At 40.1% G+C, this 24,825-nt stretch overlaps 1 protein-coding gene across 3 annotated transcripts in view; it reads left to right on the top strand.

The window, feature by feature from the left end:
• BCL11B (BCL11 transcription factor B) overlaps positions 1–23,195 on the top strand; it is a 96,698-nt gene extending 73,503 nt beyond the window's left edge. For 2 of the 3 annotated variants that reach the window (XM_064715232.1, XM_064715233.1), the window contains exon 4: positions 20,625–23,195. In XM_064715232.1, coding sequence (XP_064571302.1) covers positions 20,625–22,636 — 2,012 coding nt within the window. In that variant the 3' untranslated portion in view covers positions 22,637–23,195. The remainder of the gene's footprint in view (positions 1–20,624) is intronic. The other variant, XM_064715234.1, reaches the window with a different exon arrangement.
• The last annotated feature ends 1,630 nt before the right edge of the window (positions 23,196–24,825 follow it).

Raw genomic sequence — 24,825 nt, forward strand, 5'->3', positions numbered from 1 at the left:
ACTGGAACTTTGAAACTCTTCAATTGCCCCGTTGCTTGGTTACAGGATCATTAGTCATCTATTCTGGTAGCAGGGTGAGAGGTGGGGGAACTGGAGGGAAGGGGGGAGAATATTACATGTGCTGTTGAAAATGCAATGAGCACATTTGATCATATCTAATTCCCATTTATATTACTGTGGACATCCCTACTGCCCAGCTGCCCTCTCAAAGACTCAGAGCTATGGGATTTTTTGATGCATGAATGAAGACTGGGAAGAGGGCCAGCATGCTGTTCATAGGCTCCTTCATCATTTATTACCTTCTAGTTTTAATTGTTTTCCTGCTTCTCCTGAGATATTTAACTAGGAGGAATTGTACTATGCAATGCAGACACGCGAGGTGGCAACTGAAGATTGCCTGTTAGTTCAGTGCATCATATAGTAGATGGATCTTAATAATATGGGGAAAACTATTTACATGAATAGAAGACGCCCATTTGTAAACCCTTTATTACTGAAGTACACAAGTTTGACTCCTGTTTGTCCGTTATAGAAGTGTGGATTATATAATAATCACCACATATCTGCACTGTCTAGCCTTCTAGTAATGAAAATCAGATCTTTCCATATACCATGCTGTTGCATCCTGTTGTGTCTGCGGGGCTACATTTATCTCTGGTAAAAGGCTCTGGTAGTTTTACAATAGGGCAAAAATTTGGTCTGCTTAGTTTCTGACTTGTAGTCCAGTCGTGGAAAAATTAAACAGAAGCTCCCATAAGAGAGCTTGATAACAGGAGGTAAAACAAAGGGGAAGTTGGCAAAGGAGGGATGGATAATTAATAGGAAAGATATGAATGGACTGTGTGTTTCACAGAGTGGGATTTAAAGGGAAAAATTCAGCTCTCTCATTCCCTGTATCTTCAATAGAGCTCCATAGTGTTTTTCTTTGGGCAGCTTTCTGATGTCACCCTTGCCACCATTTGCCTCACCAGAGCCTGGTGGCTTTGTCACAGGCAGTACCTCTGTGGCAGTTACCTTTTGCTGTCCTCATGCTGCCTCCCAGCCCTACCCTGTCCGGCTGGAGCCGTGCATGCCGTGGCCATGGCCTTTGCTCAGCAGAGGGCCCAGGTGTGCAGAGGAGCCCGGTCTGCCTGCAGCTCCAGAGCCAAGCACAAACACACTGGCGTACCCAGGAGAGGGAGAGCTAGCAGTGCAGAGCTCTGTGCAATATGGCTCCAGACTCCACCAGTTGCTGCTCTGTGTTTCCAGAGAACCCCATGCTGTGAAGGGGATGTGACAAAATTCTCCCTGTCTCTGAGAAGGTCAGAGCCCTTGGCTGAGGCAGGAGTGACCACTTTGATTTAGGTCCTCTTTGATTTGAGGACTAAAATGATACAAGTCCTTTTCCATGCTTTGAGGATTAGAGAATTAGGGGTGGTTTCATGCCTCTGTTCCATTTTAGTCTTCAGTAAGGCAAGAGTTATGCATTACTCCAATTTCTTTTTAAAAAAACATACGAATACAGTTGAGAACAACTGTGGGAGCATTGGGGTTTGGAAGAATTGAAGGCTACTATTTCTAGGGGATCTTAGGTGAAGAAAGTGGCTTTAGAAACGGATATCTTTGGATTGACACCCCCAACATTATTTTATTCTTTCTTCCAACACTTAAATTACCTTGAGTGTTTATCCCACCTCTTGGAGTAGTTGATTTTGTCTTCATGAAAGTTCATGTTATTTACTGCAGCAGTCAGGACTTTGTTTGCCTCATACCTAGAATTCCCTGTTAGTTAATTGGGAGAGTATTTGTTGACTTAGAAGGGTCTGCTGAGCAGAGTCCATGTTGCCAGGTTCAGCAGACAAAACATATACACCAGATTTATCCATTCCTCATCCATCTTGACAAAGGGATAAATATTGACTCAAATGTTCAATCTTGTTTCCCTCCCATCCCCCTTCCTAGCAAAACCCCAAGTACATGTTTAATGGATAGAGCCAATTGACCAAGCTTAGATAAAAATACCTTGTGCTTGTAGCTATGAAATGGCATCAATTAGCCTGAGTAATAGGTCATCTTGCCTGAGACAGCACACATCATTAGGCCTAAAAAGATGATAATATGTAATTTATAAATATATATATCATATGCTTTTCCTAATGAGTTAAGAAAAAACCTTTTACCATCATATACTTTTTAATTATGTAACGAATGTTACAGTATGTGAATCAGCTTGATTTAAAAATACAAAAGAGTTGAAGTACCCTAATAATAAATCTGTAGGTGTGTGTTGGAAAGGAGATGAATTTCGCGTGACTGATGAGATATTAACAGTTTTGACCTGATCTCTCAGTGACTGATATTGATAACACTCATTTCTAGAGCACACTGAGGCTCCCATACGGCACAGCCTCTGTTGAGGTTGGAGGGGGTGTGTGCAGCTCATGCTGAGTCCAGTGTTTCTAAATTAGGTGCTTGGATCAACCCAATTCATTTTTGTGAATCACAACTGTAAATTTAGAAGGCAGAAAGTGCCTGTTTCATAATGCTGCCTGACTTTGGCAATGGGACATTATCATTGTGTGCTCTGAAGTGCTCCTCCTCGTCTGAGATGTCAGCGTCTTGGGGCTCCTTGCAAGGATTTGCTGGCCTCAGAGTTAGGAAATGTTTTCCTGATAATCAGTCTATACTGTCAGTAGCCCAATTAAATCTCATTACTTCTTCTTATACTCCAGTGGGATCTGCAAACAATTCCTTGCTAGCCTCACTATCTGTCCCCTATCAGACACTCCTGGTTGATTATCTGGAGTCTCCAACCAAATTCTGGTTACAAGTCAGCCTGATTACTGTCTGATTTGTGCATGTCCAGGGCCCTTCTTCCTGCTTTGCATCCCATATCGCCCAACTGCATTTTTCTGTAAATCTTGTGTGCCATGATGTTTTGGTTAGAAAATAACTTCTGTGTAGAGTTAAATATCTGCCTGAGTGATAAAGGCAAAACAGTCCAGGCCCCATTTTCAGAAGGTTTGGAGTGAGGTTTCAAAGTTGGTGAAGCCAAAGAGACTTCAGTATCAGCCTGGTGCTACACATAGGTGTATTTTCAGAATGAGAGCTATAGTCATGAATAATAGGTAACAAAACTATGTGTGAAATGAGTATTAGAAAAAAATTCCAGACCATGACTCATTTTCAGGTCGTAGAGTGCTCTTAAGAGGTGGAAAACTGCCAAATTTCAGCAAAGTACTTACAAAACCATCTCCTAGCATTTTGTGAATATGTCTCCTTTGTTTAAGCCTCAATAAAGCTAGGAAGAGACAAGAAACTCTTTAGTCAATCAGAAATCAAGAGCAAACAAACTAAGGGAGGGATGGGCTGGAAAGGAGCTACCATATCTGACTTATGCCTGGTCCTGAAGTTTTCCATTTGCTGTTAGATACAATTCAGTCTCCTGTGGTATCAATAAGAAAGAATAAAGTAAGAATTGTGTAAAAGCAGCCAGTGTGATTTTTCTGTCCATATCTCTAGAGAGTACCTTGTGATGGTCTGCTGCTGTGACCTGCTCAGGTTGCACTTGACAGTGCAAGTGTCCATGTTTAATACCCCATGAATCAGGCAGCGGACCAAAAACTCATGCAGGTTTTTGTTCACAACAAATAGAGATGTGGAACTCACTGCTGCAGGTTGCCCTATGGGCTAAAAATAATGAACAGGCTAGAGTACGACTGATCAATCGTGCTCTAAACAATTGATTGCTGGGAGGTCTGGACAGGGTCTAGTTGTGAACCTTTTTCTACCTTGGTTCACAAGCTTTTCCCCTAAGCTTCACCTGGTGGCCATAATTGAAAATGGGCTCCTGACTGTGGGCGTGACCCAGAGGGTTTAGTTCTTATGTGAGCAAGAGCAGCAGCATCTGGCTGATAGTTTCTCACTGATTTCACTCTGTCCAGAAAGGGACAGCCTGCCCAGGAGCCATCACCTCTCTCTCCTGTGTGAAACATCATTTGGGTCTGGCCTGAACACCTCCTTCCACTAGTTTAGCTAAAGGAGTCTTCAGACAGATAATCCAGAATGCTTGAGGGTATAGATTATTTAAACTGATTGCCACTCCAGTTCAGCTGGCCTGTTTTAGCATACCTATATAAATGTACAGTGAGAAATTTCCTGATACAGCCAGTTTTAAGCTGACAGAAATAGCGGCTACAGTGGGGTTTGCACTGGTTAAACTGAGTCCTTTTGATTAAACTGGTGCCAAATTCTGTGTGGACAAATCCTCATATTGTAACAAACCCACACATCCTCCCTTTCCTCTGACAATCATATCAGGCTGGTGAGTCCTATGGACCCAATCTAATAGAAATGGAATTTTTACCATGCAAATCTTATTACCTAAAGTGCCAATGAAACTAATGGGATTTTGGATAGTAAAAAATACTCTGTATGTGATACATAGTTTGGAATATAAATTCATGGAGTGGGGGGGAGGAATATAAGGAAAAGGAGCTGTTATTGCGTGTAGTCCTTTGTGACTTTGGAAGACCTATTCCTCCCAACACCTCTCACTTGATTTCAGAGGGACCAAAATGGGGTTTAATATCTTGTTGAAAATACTGAGCCCCTTGCAGAATTTGGTTTTGAAATTACACAAGTAAGTGTCTTGTTTGCTTTAGAACTCATATAAGGGAAGGGAACAGAGATAAAAAATATCCCAAACACTCCACTCGAAGGACAGACATATAGAGGAATACATAATTTTCCATTTTTACTGTGGAGGTTGGCTGAATGCATAAAGAACACAGTGAACATTTGGACATATTTTGACAATCCCTTGATAAAAAAAAAAAAAAGAAAGTTAAAAAAAAGCAGAATCTATTTAGATAACACTTTCATTAAAGCCCCCTCCCCAATATACACACACACATATATATGCTAGTGTCCTCAGGCTTCCAACCTGTGTGGCAGCTCTCAGCCTGAGGACAGTGTCAACAGACAGATCTAAAGTTAATAACTGAAGTGTTGCAAACACTACATCCTTTAAAACTGTTTCCTGCAGTTCCTGTGTTGTAATAACACAGCACATCTTGAGAAGGGTTCAACACCCCTTGTCATTACTTGGGCATAATTCCTACTGATTTTTCTGGGTGCTTAGTTTATGTGTACATTCAGGCCTAAAATATTTTGAAGTAAGATCTTTTTAATAAACTACAGTGTTGTGCTATTTTGATAGTGATGGTGATTACTCAGTGTCGCTGAGCTTAATCCCAGTTGGCAGCTAAGCACCACACAGCCACTTGCTGACTCCTTTCCAGCGGGATGGGAGAGGGAATCAGGAGGGTAAAAGTAAGAAAACTTGTGGGTTGAGATAAGAACAGCTTAATAATTGAAGTGAAATAAAAGAATAATGAAAAATTGTAATCAAAATGCAAATAACAAAAAAAGAGAGAAGTAAAACTGAAGAAAAAAAAGTGATGCAAATATAAACCCACTGCTTACTGTGAAGAGAATGATGCCCAGACTATAGACAAGCAGCAACCCCCAGCCAGCTTTCCCCATAATTTATATACTGGACATGAGGGCATATGGCGTGGAATATCCCTCTGGTCAGCTGGGGTCAGCTGTCCTGGCTGTTTCCTCTTCCAGCTTTTTGTGCACACCCAGCCCACTCGCTGGCAGGGCAGCACGAGAAGAAGAAAAGTCCTTTGGGTAAGCAACAGCTAAAACATCAGTGTGTTATCCACATTATTCTCATTCTAAATCCAAAACACAGCTCTGTGCTGGCTACTGGGAAGAAAAATAACACTATCCCAACTGAAACCAGGACACTTGGTTTCCTGTCACTTGGGAAGCAAAGATGCAATAAATGATACCTTTATTTTTGCATTTATTTTAATGAAAAAGGCAGAAAAGGCACTTCAGAAAAGTGTTGGAAAGAGGAGGAGGTCAGATATAAACAACTGCAATGTGATGTACGTTTTTGTGGCGTTGATAGTTGTTATTCCCAAAGAAAATAATGCCCTTTTTTATTTGCTTTTAACATTTCGCCCTTGGCATCTGTTCCATCCATTGTGGACTAACCTACACTCTGTTCTCTGACAATGGGTTAAAGCAAGCACTTACTGAAAAGCATTCTCTACTTAATTACTTTTCCTTCTTCTGGAAGCTATTTTTTTATAGTCACATGTTAATTGTGTATTAGTAGGCCTTTCTGATTAGTTGAAAACATAATGAAACCTTTGTAAACAACAGGGAGAAAGAGGGAAAGAGGGAGGGAGGGAGCAGGAATGGGGGAGAAAGGGACCCAGAGAAAGAGAGGTGTGAAGTGGGGGCTGGATCGGTGGGGAGGAGGTCAGCCGGTTTTGAAAGGCAGAAATTATGCAAGTGGAAATTTCTGGTTTTTTTGAATGACAACTTCCCTCGCCCAAATTAATCAACTTACTTAACGAGAAATGAGATGCATGGAGATGCAAATTGGTGCTGATCTCCAAAAGCAGGGTGGCAAAGGCAGCAAGTTGGAATGGTGTGGAGGGGGGCTGAGCCGCAGCTGTCCACTAACAAGTCAGTCCTATTTGTAAAGGGCACGGAGCTGAATAACGGTTTTGTTATTGGCTTTTTCTCTTGCTCAGCCCTAGGTAGAAATGCTGCATTTGTTTCCTATTGCAGCGAGATAGATGTCCTTCTTTTTCGTCTCTCCTGCCTGTTTGGTTTTCACAGTGGAGCCCTGTGTTCTCCATGCACCCCAGCCTCTCCATGGTGAGGCAAAAAATTGGGGCACATGAGAAACACAGGCTCAGGTGCAGGGTTTCAAAAATGCAAGGTAATCCTACAAATTATTAAGCTATCTGCACACTCCTCAGAAGGGCAGGAAAAATATAAAAAAAAAAAAAAGAAGAAAAAAAAAGCACATAAACAGTACTTAGGACCCAATTCAGTGATGCTCAGAGCCCAGCCTGTGCAGCTCAGATTCGGTGAATCAGCTGAATCTTCTCGGAGATGATTTTTCTTTCCCTGGAAAGCTGCTCCTAAAACACAATTCACATTGGTTGTTTTTAAAAGGACTCTCCTCTGTTTGCAGCGCTGGATTTTGAGCGGGCAGAGCCTCCCCCTCTCCGGTCCTCCGCCCCCACCCCCTTCTGTTGCTGCTCTAAAGAGCTGTGCTTATAGGGATTTTGCAGCTCTCCGTGTGTTATTAGAAAACGTGTGGCTGGGACGGTTAAAATGGGAGTGCTACTGTATGCAAGAGCAATGTTCACTGTAAGCAATCCAAGGAAATCCTGCCAAGGCAGTATATGAACAGCAGCCAAACAAAACACAGGCGCCTTTCCAGTGAAAACCAGCACACTTCTGCAAATAGAGGAAAAATTGACTTTCTGATTTGGAGTGTTTCTACAACTAAGAAGAATTACTACAGTGATTGTTCTAAAAATATTTTCAAGCAGCACATTCTCCAAGGCGTTGGGATGCTTAGCATTGTTTAATTATGCTGCTCTTAGGTGACCAATCTGGATTGTATAGAAATAAAATATGAAGTTTTTAGGATGTTCTTTTTGAGCCAAGATCAGGATTATTATTTAAGGAGCAGAAGTTGTATTTTTATCTTTGCACTTCAAGAAGTATGATTGGAGATTCATCTTTTGCAACTTCATAGTCATAGATTGCAATTTAACTGCTTTATCTAGAGCAACCCTCAAGATTCCTACCTCTGTAATTAATGGGTTTTATTTTTCATCTGAGTATTTTATACCTTCCTCTTTCCCTTGTCCCCCTCCTTGTGCCCCCTCCCCATTTAGGCTTTTAAAGCTTCTGTTCATTTTCCTTCTTTGTTCACTCAGGCTGGATTTTCCTTTGCAGGACTTCTGAGTCCTGTAGGAACCCTTTAGTGTAGATGTGTCTGCAAACATTCTGGCATTCAAAAATTTCTGTAATGATGGAAATTAAATGGAATTCCACAAATTTGTGTATTTTCAAAAAAAAAATATGTTACTAAGAATTGTTTTGCTAGTAGCAACAGAATTCTTAAAAATGGAGTTTAAGAATGCAGTTTATCTAAAGTGCGCTAAAGAAATAGGACAGACCTAGGGCGAACTGCTATTGTCCTTTTTTTATTTCTAAAAATCAACATAGTATCAGCAGAAGAAAAAGCAACAGAATTGCCAAGGATTAATTTCAGTTTATGTATTTCATATATTTCAACTGCTTTTCCTTTTAACTAAAGATACATAAGATACTTTACTATTCGTGTCTCCATTTATTCCTCTAAAATATTTACAGTTGAGTTCTTTAGGCTTGTAGCTGCTGTGAAATCAGTTATCTTCTTTTAACTACACCACCACAACCAGATTTATCCCTACTGAAGACAGTGTCTTGAGACTAACAAATCCCAGTGTGGAAGAAGACTTGCTTCCAGAGCCCATTGAAGCCAGTGGAAAGATTCATATTGACTTTGGTGGGCTTTGCATTGGGATATTAAACATTCCTTTATTCTTCTTTTTTTTTTTTAATTTAACTATTCTCAGAGTGACAGACCTCACTTTAAACAAATCTTAAAGTCACCCTAATTTACTAAATCAGCTTGAGCTGTATTTAACATTCAGACAAAACTTCCAGTGAGGTGAAACTGTTGCATATACTCCTCCCATGGTAAGATCATGGGTTTGAAGGTCTAGTTTAAGCTGAGGAAGGATGGACCTCTGCCCTGTCCAGAGCTGCCCTTTTCCTTTGTGCATAATGCTGTACTCATAGCCAGTCTAACAGAGACAAAATAATATATTTATATATGTATAAACACACATATATGCATACATGCACACATACATTTAGATATGTGTATGCATATGAAAATAAAAGAAAGCTTGAAGATGTAATAATTTCTGCCTTGACTGTGAAGGATATCATCCTCTGTGTTCAAATTAGGACAGGGAAGTCGTGGCATATGTCGTGTCAAGGCACAGAGTGCAGTTCTGTGTCTTTAAATGTTGATGCATAGCAGTGAAACCAGGTGAGATCTGGCCCCAGGTGCTGGCTGCTGCATGCATTGTTGAACAATTTTTAAAGGATGCAGATTGGGTGGTTGGAAGAGGAAAAAGGATGTTTTTTCCTAAATACATTTTTTTTTTCCTGTGAAATATGTTTTAGGTTTAATGAAATGATTAAAAAATTATCGACTTAAGCTTCATGCATTCCTTAATAACAGCTCTGTATAATCTAGGCCTGACCTGGCTCTTGCTGAGGAGCAGTGCTGGTTGTCACGCAGCCCCAGTTATGCCAAACAGAGGGAAGATTTTGTTGAGACCATGCAACTCATTTCACTGGTGGTTGTACATGCATGCTGAATTAAGGATCCTTCACAGAATTATTTAGAAGGGGAAGCTTGGATGCTGAAGAGGTGCTCCAAGGACTGCTTCTGCTTTCCCTGTCTGCACACTGAGAGCCTACATGGCTTGAAAAACTGCGCCAGAGCAAAGTCTTTTCCTTCATTCCTTTCAATGTAAATCCAGTTTTAAATCATTTTACATTCAAGAGAAGGGGCATCAAGGTAAATTTGCAGATAGTTTGGGTAGTGGCCCATATTGAAGGTGTGTGCCTTCTAAAACCTAATTAGAGGTGTAGTTTGTTGCAGGCAAAAATTATTGATACACAAGGAAGGTTTTATTCAGAGACATCTGTAGGTTGGCAGCTGTGCCAGCCATGTCTGTTCTTCTAAGTAACGGAAGCCACGCAGCCGGGAATAGCAACGTTTTAGTGACAAGTGTTGAGAATATTGGTTGAATTGCACTATGAAAATATTTTCATTATTTTTATTATTACTGTTCTGCAAGCGGGCTTGAGGTACGTGCCTGCCTATGTCTGCATGCGTGAGCAGATGAGCTGGAAAGGGAGGGCTGTTATTTTTATTTTTTTTCAATCACACCTCCTTAGCATTTTGTACATATCAGCATTCTAGCCGAGCGATTTGCTAATTGCACTGGAAGACCCACTTTAAATTCAGGAATACTGAAACTTTGAAACTGTAACATTTTGACTGGCGAGAATGACCAGTCTTCTTTTCTCTTTCACAGTGAGCTAGTTGAAGGAAGCTGGCATTGTCGCAGAGTGAAAGCTCTGCAGAAGTGCCGCAGGTTTTTCATATGGAAATGTGAAATAATGGGGTGATTAAATAGAGCTGTATATTAAAGTACATCTGACATTAGAATTAGCATAATGTGCTCTAGCCCTAGGCTGAGTACTTTATTTGCCATCTGCGTCGGACCAAAATCCCCTGGGGAAGCGCTAAAATATTCTGAATAAACTCAGCCCGAGTTCTTATTGAGAGTAAAATACCATTTGTGGCACGTCGTATTGATTCGTCTTAATTGCGGTGCAGAAAAGAACATTCAGTTGCTGATGACTTTTGTACTCTGTGACAAGTCGGCTGGAGTTATTCTAACACTGCAGTTGGTTAACCTGAACAGACTGTCGTGCTCAGAGAAGGAGAAAACCTTATCTTCAGTAGCATAAACTATAGTATGATCTCCTGGCTTTACTCCTTTCTATCCTGATGGAGCATCCTTTTTTTTAAATATTATTATTATTCCCTGAAAACAGCAGCCAACAAACTGGAGGGAAAATGGAGCTTCATTGAATCAATCCAAGAAAATTCACATTCTTACCTAGTTATTCTCTGCAGTCTCCCTCCTTACACTTCCACCCCCATATCTTTTTTAAAAAAATCCAGGAACATCTGACCAGCTTTCATCTAAGGGAGTGAAAATCAGTGGAACTTGTCCTTGAGGATCCATCTCCAGAACCATTAGTTCAAGAGATTTATTATGTATATTCTGTAAAAAGCTGCAGCTTCTCCTGTGCATAAGCCCACAGTCTTAGCTGGCTGTAATGGTTTGATTTTTGTCAACTCTCTGCTCAAATAGGTTGCTGAATACCTTTGAAAAAGTGCTTATAACATGCATAAAAGATAAATATTTCATCTGAAGGAAAATACTTTGATGCTCCATGCAATTCTCTAACATTCATAAGGTCCAGTTTTTACCCTATAATTGCCTATCATTATACACAATTTACATATTCAAACATTCTCTACAAACCTTAGTCTAGCATGTTTTTATTACAAATTCAGATCAAGGGAATAACCTTTAACTTCAGAGACAAATGAGACAAATTTACAAGTGCATGTCTGCTGTTTTCTTGTGTTTTATAAATCCCTGCAGACCTGAACACTTTTGCTATAACGCCACTCAGAACAATATACATATATTACTACTTGTTTGTAGTGCTTCGGTAATGAGTCCCCTTTGTATTAGATAACCTATATAATTCAGCATCTAGGCCCTCCATAACGTCAATTATCTCCTCATAGCTAAATGTACATTCCATTAAAACAAGATTTACAGCCTTTACAATACTTCTTAGGCTTGAATGTGGAGATTTTGTGGATTTAAAGAAGCAGAAATGGGAGTTAGCATTTGTTAAAGAAGCAATGAATTAAAACAAAAATGCTATTTTATTTAGCAACTATGAATAGACACCTAATACCCTTAAGAAATAGCTGTAGTAAAACAGACAGAAGTACTCCTGGGGAAAAGAATCCCAGGAAAATTTGTATTCACCCTTTGGCTTTTTTTATTGTTTTCTAATTTACTTTTTGTTTTTCCATTATATGACATGGACAATTTCCTTCATGTACCCTCCATTTAGTTCCTATTCAGATTACTGAGAATTCTTGACTGGAAGATGAGAAAATGGCACCTTAGAAGTCTGTGGGAAAAAAAAATCCCAGCACTTGCCAGTTTTCAAACAAAACTGCTTACAGGAAACCGATTTAAAGGGAAGCTGCTGGCATATTTCATATGTTGTAGAAAAGACTGACATTATTTCAAATGCATTTGAATACCTTATGCAAAGAAAAGGCCTAAAAGTGTCCTTGAGCAGTACAAGGATTTTTCATGAGTGCTGTAAATGGGATCCTATATATTAAACCACCAGCCATGGATAGTCCTATGGTCTTTTAATCTCATGAGTGGGTACGGTGCCCCTCTGTACCATTGTCCCCATTTTAGCTGTTAGTTTTCACTTATTTTATGCTGCAGGTTTGTAAAACATCTGTTCAGTCTGGTAGTTGATGTTTTAGGTTCAAAGGAACTATCTAAAAGACACAAAGCTGTTTAGATGCTAAAGGTGGAGTTAGTTGAAACTGTTGTATCACAAAGGGCTAATTTAAAAGTTAACTCATTCACTATTGATCTTTTAATATTGATTTTCCTGTTTGCTCCTTACTTTTCACACTTCTCCCTTCCTCTGCTTTATAAATTGCCTTTGCATTTTAGATTTAACACCAATTAGGAGAAGGTGTTCAGAGATGACAAACATGTTTTTTATCTTCCATTTAAATGGTGTTTCTGGGTAAAAATCCCCGTGTCACAAGTTCCAACTTCTGCAACCCATTTTTCTTTCCTTTTCTGCACTAAGTAAAAGCATTTCTTATACTTCTGTAGGCTGAACATTAACTTCCAGTAAGCCAGAAGCTCTTTTAAGGAGTGAGAAATTGGACATCCAGAAGGAAGTTGCCCAAAATGCCTATTGACATTTTATACCTAAAAATATAATATTACCATTTTGTAATGCACTAGAAATTAAACTGAGCTGTGCATTTGGTTCATTTATGTGACTCTGGCAGTCCAGATCTGAGGTATGATTAAGTCTCACAGAAAATGGGACCATTGAACGCAAGCTGCTTCAGCCAAAGGTCGCCCATGTCCATTAAGAAGCAGGAAGCATCTGTTTGTGCTGTGCATGGCTGTAGTCTGCCTGCAGCCTCCTCCTTTTTCATAAGCATAAATGCCAGAGAGGACATATAATATGCTTCTGGGGAAAGTTCAATGAAAAAAACCAAATGAATTGCAACTTGGTATATTTTTGTAAGTCTAGTTAAGATCCTTGTTAGTGACAACCTGGTATGGTTTATCTGGAAAATTTTGAAAAAGTCTGCATCGGTGATCATCACAGCTACTTTGAATTCGTAGCAGGATAATTCAAATCAGAGTTTGGCAAGGTGTATCAGCTTGATATTGCTCAGATTTTCAAGGATTCATGCTCTTTGTTCTTGGAGTTCTGAAATGTTGGCTGTAGATAGCATGAGAGTCTGACTTCTCAACTCTCTATTGGTAATTAATTCATTTGGTTTTCCCCTAATTTAATAAAATTGTTAATTTGGCAAAATAGATATTTATTATTACAAGAGTGACAAACAGATCATTTGCAGTTCTGCCTAATAGGAAAAAACCACTGCTGTAATGGCTTCAGAAAATAAAATAGTTTTCCAAAAGTGGGGTAGCACTTCATCCACCAAAACTAGAGCTTGGCAGTTGACTTTAGCACAGGAAGAATTATTAGCTCATTACTAACAGTAGTGTAATATTAATATTTTTTAATATTTGTGTCAACCAGTGCTACTGTAGATAGTTTCCAACAGGTAGAAAATGCTCTCAAGAATATTCACATCACTAATCAAAATCAGTGGAGGGAATGATAGGGTCTTGTGGGGTGTGTAGGTTCTCTTGGCATAAAGCTTCTTTGCATAATCTCTGTTGAGAGCTTGCAGCCTCACTAGTCAAGGTAGAAAGTGGATGGGGAAAGCTGTAAAACATACAGGCAGTGTGTGGGAGAAGAATATTGCATGAAGTCGTGATTTTTCTTGTGTTGAAGATGGCACTGGAGGAGATAGGCTATCAAGAGGCAAGGTAGGAAAAGAGAACAGGGCCTTGTATGGGAGGAAATAGGATTCTGTAGCTGAGAAGTAACACCTCACGATTACTTCTTTCTTCAGACACCCCTGATTTTCCATCCACCTCTTAAAAGCATTTCATTTTTCTTTCCTTGTCACATTCTTTCCTCTCACTGGCCTCATCCTAAGATTCCCCATTTCCAGATGATGACAGGCCCTGTGGCCCCCTCATACTTGGGCTTTTACACCTAAACCTTCATCTACTCTTCTTGACTGAGATGCACTTCAGGTTGGCTGAGATTTACAGGAGACCAGGGCTGTTTATCTGAGCGTAGAATTGGAGGTGCGTGGGCTGTGAGACTGCAGGCAACTTGTTAAGTCATAAAATACCAACTTTAGCTTCCAATTGACACTAACTTTATGAACTGTTGGTGATAGTTCCTGTAACCCTCAGCAGGATGTGCTGCAAGACTCTCTTCAGCCCTTTCTTTAGATGAGGGAGTATAGGGATGGATGAACTGTGCTAACTATGGGGATGGAGTTGTGCTTGTTTTTCATCTTCAGTTCTTGCTGCCATCAAAACAGAATTAATATTAAGAGAAGTAGAAAGAGATATGGGACTTTTGTGTCTGTTGTTTAAAGCTAGTGACTTGCATTGGACTGGCAGGGGGGATTCACACCCAGACTCGGACCCTACTTTACATTTCTATCTTAATTTTTATTGAGACAGTCCTTCTGAAATTGAGGTAGCAGCACTTCCAAACAGCTCAGTGAATGCAGGGAGGGAGGGTAAAACTCTCAGTATTGTGTCTGCTCAGATAATGTTTATTCTATTATAAACATAGGTAGAATAAAAGTTCTTGCTAACTTGGAAAATTTAAAGTTGTAATATGGCTTATAAACCCCCTTCAGCACAAATACTGAATACTGAATACTATACTCAATATATTAGAGATATTTTTGCAGACCAAACCAAGCACTAAGCATGAACTGATATAGGTCACATAGCAGATCAACACTGCAGACACCTGAAAAGCATTTGGCCCTTGTCTGGGTGATCTGTCAAACCACTTATGATGATATATTTTTTTCACCATGCAACACTTAATATTTCCAGTATTTAATGCCCTTCTCTTTAATGTCATCTGGTCTTATAAGGAAACTTGTTAAAATTGTGTTCTCAATTATGGCATTTTAATTTAATAATAATTCAATTAAAGGTGTGTTTTTTATGGAGCATCCATGCTACCTTTATTGGCATTGTTAGGGTAACCATCATAATAACAAGGAGTAATTATTTATATGTTCATTAAAAATCAAGTGGTGGAGAAGAGAGTAATATTGGAGGAAAGATTGTAGGAACCAGATACATGTCTGTTCCTGAGTGCTACAATAAAAGGTGTCCTTTCTTTAAAGCTTGCAAGTTTCTACTTTTCCTGAACTTCTAAAGGTGCAGTAAACCAACATTAAAATTCCTTAACATTTTTTATTGCTGCTGTTGTAACTTTGTAAAATGGAACCAGAAACATTATCTGGAAAGTACTGCTAGAGGTAAGGAATGGCAGTGGTTATATGGACCTGACTGCAGGTCCTCACTGCAGTCCTGGCAGGGGTTATGGGTGGGTGATTAAAACGAGGGGGAGTTCATTCCCTGCTGCCGCTAATGGAATTACTCAGGCATGCTGAGGGGAGGATTCATAAGGCACTGGATGTCACTGTAGCTCAGCAGAAAATAATGAATTCTCAACAATTCTTATCTCACACTGATTATTGTTTGATGGTATCCAGAATAACTGAGGATATTTTGAGGGAAATTTTTATCTCCAGGGTAAAGGCGCACAGCATCCAGGGTACATATAAAGTTATGTACCAACTGGGCAAGGAAGATCTGCATATCACTAAAGGATGTAAGTCAGACTGCAGGGGACAGATAAGTCAGGGATTCAGGCTGACTGGTGCAGTGGGGTGGATGTCTACAGACCCTGTCTAGTCTTGTTCTGACCTATGTTTTCTCACTGTCTACTGTAAGGGCAGAATTTGGGAGGCAGGGTCTGAATTCAGCTTTGTTTAGAGCTGTTCATGAAAAAGGCTCCTTATTGCATTGACATTTTGAATGGAACATAATCTGTCATGCACTAATCGAGGGAACGCATTTTAATATTTCTGGAAAAGATACTTTTTTGTCATAATATGCAGAAAAGGCAGCAGTGTTCAATAAGTTCAAAGTTTATAGTGACCTGGTTTAGGAGATGATACTAGAGAGATTTTTAATCTCCCAGGTAAAAATACAGCAAGATCTAATTGTTGGGAGTTGAACTCAGCAATTCGAATCGGAAAGACAGCTTTCTTTTTCATACTGAAAATAGTCAACATGGCCACTCACTACTCCAATACAAAGTGAACTCTCCCTCAACATTTCCAAATCAAACTGGGAGAAGGGGATGCTAGAAGACACAAAGTGGTTCAGCTGCAAATCCATGGGTTGGATGATAACTGTGAGGTGCAGACTAACCTGTTTCCTGTGTTTTGCATGTACATCTGGGTAGGACAATATACTAAGATCTTAAATTGCAGGAAGAAAGATTTAGATTAGGCACTTGGGGAATCTTAATGATGGTAAAGGAGAGAAGGAATGAGGTAGACTTTAAAAAGATTGTAGGCTCTCCATTTGGTGGCCTTTGAAGCCGGATATTGGAGCAGCTGGCATAGATATGAATAGATTCATAGATGTGGACATGTGGTGACAGGACAAAGAGGGAAATAAAAGAAAGTAGGTTTAGATAAGATATTAGGAAAAAATTCTTTGCTCTGAGGTTAGTGAGGCACAGGAACAGGTTGCCCAGAGAAGTTACAAATGTCCCATCCCTGGAAGTGTTCAAGGCTAGGCTGGATGGAAGTCTGAGCAGCCTGGTCTAGTGAAAGATGTCCCTACCCATGACAGAAGGGCTGGAACTGGATGAACTTTGAGGTCCCTTCCAATCCAAACCATTCTATGACTCTGTTATCCTTTTGGTCAGGAATTGGATGAGGCCATACCTTAGGGTTTAAATGGTCTTAGTAGGATTCAGCCCTACAAACCTCTATCATGTCTACACTGGCAGTATTTGTTTGGCTTTACTGTAACCTGGAAGCTACAATTGATTGCTCAGGAGCTGCGACCTGGATGTCTCATCTCTGTACATACACATATCTATGAACTACTGTAAAAATAAATTATACTTCAGCTCTCAGCCCTGAAATTCAAGCCTAGTTACAGACTGTAGGATTGAAACCATGTGCAATTCAATGAACAGTATTAATGAAGTCTTGGCTTGTGTTTGACTCTAAGCACATGAATAATTTCATCACTATCCAACAGAGCACTTCAGCCTATGCTTAAGTTTCACTGATGTTGATTACTCACATGCTCAAAGGGAAGCACATGCTAAAGTGATAAAGACTGCATATGGCAAAGACTATATAGGTAGTTGTCATAAAGTTGGTATTTAGGCAGACTTCAGTGCAGGTGGCAAGGGATTAAGATAGCTATATATCAAAAATAGCCTTATAACAAAGACTTTTATAGTGTAGGTGCCTTATTAAATGTAAGGCTCATTCTTGAGCAATGCATGGCTGTTTCTGGGCATGTTTAAAATATTTAGCAAGTTTTTGATCATAAAAATGTTCAGAGTGGATCTTCAAAGACTTTTTGACATTGTTCTGTTCGTAAAAGTGAGCATCTACACTGCTCTGGGCAACTTTTAGGCAAGATAACCAAAAGTGATAATATGGTAATTAATATTTTTTTCTATTTTTTTTTAAAGAGGGAGTCTGGGCAGCGTCTTTGAGGGCTGTAAAAATATATATGTATATGTATCCATATTTGAACATTCATGAATCAGTCAGAGATTAGTAGCTGGGTAGCCTACAGTCAATTTTGCTGTTGTGCTGAGGTCTCCTGAAGAGGAGCCCTGAGGAACATGAAAGCTAAACAAAACAAACAAGGGAGATAAGACCTATGGCTGCTAGCATATAAATCTTAGATCATTAGTAGCACTAATTTTGTCGTTTTGAAAGAAAACTAAAAAGGTGGGGACTTACTTTCCCCTCTTGAATTTCATGTAGGTGAAGTTTTGGAGAGCAAAACAAACCAAAATATCTTAGTTCCATGTAACATGTAATAGCAAACATCCAGTCAGCTGCCATTTTGAGGGTAATTTTTTTAATCAGCCATTTCAGTTTTAGGTTGGCCTTGATCCTCAGCCTGCTCAGGAATTTTCCTTCTTACGTTTGTGCCTTTTCTGAAGTAAACATGTTGCTGTTGTTGTTGCCTAATACACAGCTGCTTTCTTCCTCCTGTCAGTTCTTGAGCTAAGCAAAGAGAATGCATGCACATACACAGACACTCAGTCACTTTATTTTTTTAAAGAAAAAAAAGCCCACAACAAAAAAAGAGTGCATGCTGTGACTCTAAAAATGAAAGAATTGAACAGCTGTGGGTAATAAATCGATTAATTAGAGTGGATAAAGTGAAGGTGAAGGGTGCAGAGCACTCTTTAATTTGAAGATATATGACCTTGTAAGATGCTGCACTTCATTTGCTATTAGATCACACTTTGGAAGGGGCTTTATTAAAATCCATTCTAGGGTGAGCTGAGGTAAAACATATTGTTTAAAAAAGCTTTTGACAGAGTATGTTATATACTTTAGTCTGCTTCAGTGATTTCTGTCACTTTTTATACTACACATGTTGCTGTGCAAGAAAAGTTAAAGGTCTAGACATTTTCATAATATTTCTGTAAGAAACAGAAATTTAAATATTTGAAGTAATAATGGGAGCATTTACTGTTGCTTTGGCTGCAAAGCTGACATAAAACTTCCTAACTGCTTCAGTGCTGAGTAGATTTTTAAGGGATAATGTATCAGTTCCTTTCCATGTTTGTATGTGGCTTTCATTAATGTCAATAGTAGTTACAGGCACTTTTTTCCAAGCCAAGGGCAGTTCCCAAACTTTTTTTTTCCAATACTGATTGTCAGAAATTAATCAAAGCAACTGTGTCTGGCCCATACAGACACAGAGCATGGGGCCAGGGCATGGGGGCCACATCAGCCAGGCAGAAATGTCTACTGTATTGTGTACATTTTTTATTGGCTGTGAAGAGGCAGCTTCAGTGATTTCAGGGTTTGAAGCTGCTATCCACAGCAACAGCCCTACTAAATCAATAAGTGCATGAAGATTTGCACCACATTTATCACCTACCTTTGTAAATATGTCTCAATCTGATACATGCTTTTTCCTTTATGCTGTTATGGATGCATATTGGTTGATAAGATTAAATAAACTGACAGGCTGATAGGTAGGCAGATAATCTTCTAGCCTCCTTGTCTAAGTTTTTGTAGGTTTTGTTAGCAGCAGTCATTCCTGCAACAGCCAGAAGAGGGGAATTCAATCAGCTTCTCTTGATGAGCCCAAGTTCAAATGTTTGTTTTTTGGGTTTTTTTTGGTCTGCTATGAGTCATTCCTCTTTACAAGGTAGTTTTGATAATATGTTTTTGTTCACTTTATAAACACTTTAATTTTCAAGCTCATGCAACAGGCTTATGGGAATGGCAGCATCCCTTCTAGAAAGGCTCTGTTAGCTCAGCTTTGGATTTGAGCTCCCATGGAGGGGCTGAATCAGGGATTGCTTGTGTCCTGGTTCCACCATGGGTCAGAAAGGAAGCTTGGTTCAAGTATTGATCTTTCAGGAAGTTTAGTGCCTTTAGGTTCAGTGGGGCCATTGTAAGACAAAACATGTGCTATCATAAACAAACAAGCAAGCAAGGAATTAATTTTTGATTTTCCAAAATGGTCAGGTTTTTTTTCAGGAAACCTCCCACTCATTTAAAAACAAACTACAACACAAATCCTGGATCATGATTTTCAAGTTGACACATATTTATGAATTTATCAGAGTCTTGCAGAGGCATTGAAAAAAGGAGGGGGGGAAAAGAGGGAACTGCTTTTTGCAGATACCACATAGTTTACATTGTGCCCAGGACCGGAATTTTCTAGCTAGCAAAATTATGACTGTGATGCAGACTTGTCCACACCTGTCCTTTATGTAAAGCTGAATCAAGGTTAAAGGAATGCTTTCCACCTTTATGCAGTTGTTCCAAGAGGCTAGAAAAGCAAACAGAACAGTGTTTTTGGCTCTGGTGAGCATTTCTGCATTGGAGGGCAGGCTCAGGCTCAGAAATTCTTGGGACCCAGTTCAAGCATGGCCCGACATTTGTTACTGTTAATTGCAACTGTGCTGTCGGCTTTGATTACCGGATGTTTCATTTGAGTGGCTTCTTGGTGTTTTGGCAAAAAGAACGTCAAAATGGTTTATGCAAGGGTATGTTTTCCAAGCTCCTGTTGACTTGAATAGGACTTTTGTGGCTAAATAGCTACATAATATTTTAAAAATGGAAGTGCTGGCATGACTTAAGCATGTATAAATTAAATTCAGCAAGATCTCAAGGGACTGCTGCATGAAGTATATAAAATGAGAGAGTGAAAATGACACTGAAGGTCCTTACAGGTGCCTTGTAAAACCTACCACACCGCATTTTTCTTGGTTTTTGTCTGTAGTCATAAATCCCTTGAAACAAATTCCTTTTTGTGGAATAAACACATGAAAGGATTTGGATCCTTACACGTCATAAAAGAAGGTTTTATTTGCAAATTAGAGGATGTAAACGCATATAGCACAAATGCGTATGTGTGATATTTGTCATACATGTTAAGTGAATAAGTGCGGTGAGTAAATGTGATGTTCAACAATTTATATCAGTCAATACGTTGCAATTAAATCCTTCTTTCAGAAACGCCAAGGAGGAAGTGTGTTAACAAAATAAAGTGAATGCCAACTGTATTTAAATGTTCTCCGCTGTATTATTTTTTAAGTGTTCTTTCTGTTTTTTTCTTTTATAGGTAAAGATGAGCCTTCAAGCTATATTTGCACAACATGCAAGCAGCCTTTTAATAGCGCTTGGTTCTTGCTTCAGCATGCCCAGAACACACATGGATTCCGCATCTACCTGGAAACAAGCCCTTCAAACAGTTCCCTTACTCCACGCATCACCATCCCTCCTCCTCTGGGACCGGAGACTGTTGCACAGTCCCCGCTGATGAATTTTCTTGGAGACAACAACCCCTTCAACCTTTTGCGCATGACAGGACCCATCCTGCGTGAACACCCTGGCTTTGGTGAGGGTCGGCTCCCAAACACGCCTCCGCTGTTCAGCCCACCGCCTCGTCATCATCTGGATCCACATCGCCTTAGTGCCGAAGAAATGGGGTTAGTTGCCCAGCATCCCAGTGCCTTTGACAGAGTTATGCGTTTAAACCCCATGGCAATTGAGTCCCCAGCGATGGATTTCTCCAGAAGGCTTCGAGAGCTGGCAGGAAACAGTTCCACCCCTCCGCCAGTCTCACCCAGTCGCACCAACCCTATGCATCGTCTGTTGAATCCTTTCCAGCCGAGTCCTAAATCACCTTTTTTGAGCACCCCGCCACTGCCCCCCATGCCCCCCAGCAGCACTACGCCTCCCCAGCCTCAGGCCAAGAGCAAGTCCTGTGAATTTTGTGGGAAAACATTCAAGTTCCAGAGTAACCTTATCGTGCACCGGCGCAGTCACACAGGAGAAAAACCCTACAAGTGTCAGCTCTGTGACCATGCTTGCTCCCAGGCCAGCAAGCTAAAACGCCACATGAAAACGCATATGCATAAAGCTGGCTCCATGACAGGCAGGTCAGATGATGGACTGTCCACCACCAGTTCCCCTGAGCCAGGCACAAGTGAGCTCACTGGAGAGGGACTGAAATCCAGTGAGGCAGATTTCAGGAATGAGAGCGATCCTTCCCTGGGCCATGACAACGAAGAAGAGGAAGAGGAGGAGGAGGAGGAAGAGGAGCTTGAAAATGAGAGCCGGCCAGAGTCGAGCTTTAGTATGGACTCAGAGCTGAGTCGTAATCGAGAAAATGGCTCCAAGTCGCTGCCAGATGAGAAATCCCTCGTCCTGGGAAAAGTCATTGAGAATGTAAGTCTAGGTGCCATTCAGCAATATAACGACATGTTAGCTGAGAAACAGAAGAGGAGTAGCTTCATGAAAAGGTCCTCTGACCAGCGAGACTTGTGTCCTCGAGACCTCTGTCAGAGAGATCCGGGTGACGAAGACTCAGTGGTAGGAGAGCTGGACCGCACTGAGGAAGGTACAGTCAACGGAAGAAACTTTGGCCCGGGTGAACCCTTCCCAAACTTGTTCCCCCGCAAGCCAACACCTATCACGAGCCCCAGTTTAAACAATTCCTCTAAAAGAATAAAGGTAGAGAAAGATTTGGACTTGCCACCAGCAACGATAATACCTTCTGAAAACGTTTACTCCCAGTGGCTGGTAGGGTATGCAGCATCGCGGCACTTCATGAAGGATCCGTTCCTCGGATTCACAGACTCCCGACAATCCCCCTTCGCGACCTCTTCCGAGCACTCCTCGGAGAACGGGAGCCTGCGTTTCTCCACTCCGCCGGGGGACATGCTGGATGGGGGGCTCTCAGGGCGCAGCGGCACGGCCAGCGGAGGCAGCACCCCCCACATCAGCGGACCCGGCCCCGGGCGACCCAGCTCGAAGGAAGGACGCAGGAGCGATACATGTGAGTACTGTGGCAAGGTCTTTAAGAACTGCAGCAATTTGACGGTTCACCGTCGGAGCCACACTGGAGAGCGGCCTTACAAATGCGAGCTCTGCAACTATGCATGTGCCCAGAGCAGTAAGCTGACGCGCCATATGAAAACGCATGGCCAGATAGGGAAGGAGGTCTACCGCTGCGACATTTGCCAGATGCCCTTCAGTGTTTACAGCACCCTGGAGAAACACATGAAAAAGTGGCATGGAGAACATTTGCTGACAAATGACGTCAAAATTGAGCAGGCAGAAAGAAGCTAAGGCCCCCCCCCCCACCTCCCCCTCCCCACCCCCTGCCCACCCCCACCTCCGCTAGGTTAAATTTCAGGGGTCTAGGTAACATTTTATTTGTACAGTTTAACTATTGCCAACTGAGAAAAGATGACCTAACTTGCCTCCGTAAACATAACTTAGCATAACTATGGTAAGGTGCCAGACTTTGGCACTTAAATATAACCTGTGTCTACAAAGTTCTATTAAACCCGAGGGTTGATTAAGGCAGTAAAAATTGTGGAGCCTTTTAACTGTGCAATAATTTCTGTATTTATTGGGTTTTTGTAATTTTTTGGCATGTGCAGGTACTTTTTTTATTCTTTCTGTTTAAATTTCTTTTAAAATTTTGTTGGGTATCCCTTTTTAATTTTACCCAGTCGTAGCCTGAGATTACTTGCATTGTAGGAGAGAAACATATCTTTTAAAATTATAATTTTTGGGCCGCTGCTTTGTTGAAATTTAAGCTAAGTGTGTGTAATTTCTTGTGAGGAAGCCAGCATTTAAACTGAAATCTCTCTTTTTTCTTTTTTCCCTCTTTCTTTCTTTCTTTCTTTCTTTCTTTCTTTCTTTCTTTCTTTCTTTCTTTCTTTCTTTCTTTCTTTCTTTCTTTCTTTCTTTCTTTCTTTCTTTCTTTCTTTCTTTCTTTCCCTCTCTCTCTTCCTTCCTTCCTTCCTTCCTTCCTTCCTTCCTTCCTTCCTTCCTTCCTTCCTTCCTTCCTTCCTTTTTTTCTTTCATCTTCTTAAATAACCTTGAAGATTAGGGAAAACAAAATTGTACAGCGGATAACAATCTTTAAAATTAGCACTTTCTTTTGAAATTGGATCAAATACGTAGCACTGACAATGTCACTGAAGACAGAGGCCTTTTCTAGATGGATTTCAGCACTAAAGTTATGGCAACAAAAAAGACATAGATGCAGAAGGCTGCTACACTCAAAACCCAGAAACATTCTTAATTGTGCATTACTATAGAATAGTTTCTTCTTGTTAAAAGCTATGGCAACATAATGATGCCAGTTTGTCACTTTCTGGAGTGTTTTTCCCTCCCTCTTCCCCTCCTGTGACTCTTTCCAGAGACAATAAAAGTACATCTTGAGCATTTTAATATTATTTTCAAACCTCAGAGGAGCCAAATGCCATCTCTTTTTTTTTTTTTTTTTCTTCTAAAAAACCACAAAATCCTAAATTTGAATTTAGGACATCTACTTTAGTCCATATTTGCTGTAGTTGATTGCTAAATGATAGGAAAGTGTGAATTTCTCAATGAAAAGCCTCAACTCAGGCATTTGGTTTATGAATAGAAATATTAGAACTATCTTAGATGCTGTACAGTGATGTTATTATAAGAAGGGAAAAAATAAATTCTGGTTAATTTACCTGTCTTGGCTGGTAAATTCTGCTCCTACTGAAGTCAGTAAGATTTTTTCCAACTTAATTAGGAACAGAATGAAATTGTGTTCAGATAAAAGCATTACGACAGAGAAAAATTAAAGCAAAGTAAAATGCACCTGCTCTACTTTCAAATTCCAAATTTTTAAAAGCCTTTTTCAACTAATATTAGCAAACAGTAGACAATTATGGTTAGAGATTTTAATTATGTTGACCCGCACTTTAAATCTTTTGTTTGTGGTTAAGAGAAAAATGGCTTCTCAACAAGAAATTACATCATATTCTACTTGGCCCAAAGGTGGGTTAAACTGTAAAGGAACAGCTGAGATTAAGTGTCAGTGTTGCTAAGCATGGCATTCACAATACTGGCACTATAAAGAAAAATAAATAAAAATAATTTATTGGACAGTTTTTCTACTGCCATTCAATTTGACGTGAGTGCCTTGAAAACTGATCTTCCTATTTGAGTCTCTTGAGACAAATGCAAAATGTTTTTGTGAAATGGAAAGACTTTTAAAAAAAAAGTAAAACAAGAAAAGTACATTCTTTAGAAAAAAAAAAAAAAGAGCCACATTTACTTAAAAAAAAAATTACTGGTTGAAGATAGTGGACATGAAAATGCCATAAGACCCAATCAAATGAAGATGTATACCCAGCACAACTTCGGACATACATTAGCTGAATTATTCTCAGCCTTTTTTTTTTTTCAGGACAACGCTGCTTAGGAAATGGAATGGAAATGATTTACTGCTGAATTAAAACTCAAATGACACAAATTACAAGTTGCTA

The sequence above is a fragment of the Zonotrichia leucophrys genome, chromosome 5 (assembly GCF_028769735.1).
Source record: "Zonotrichia leucophrys gambelii isolate GWCS_2022_RI chromosome 5, RI_Zleu_2.0, whole genome shotgun sequence".
Taxonomy (NCBI): Eukaryota; Metazoa; Chordata; class Aves; order Passeriformes; family Passerellidae; genus Zonotrichia; species Zonotrichia leucophrys.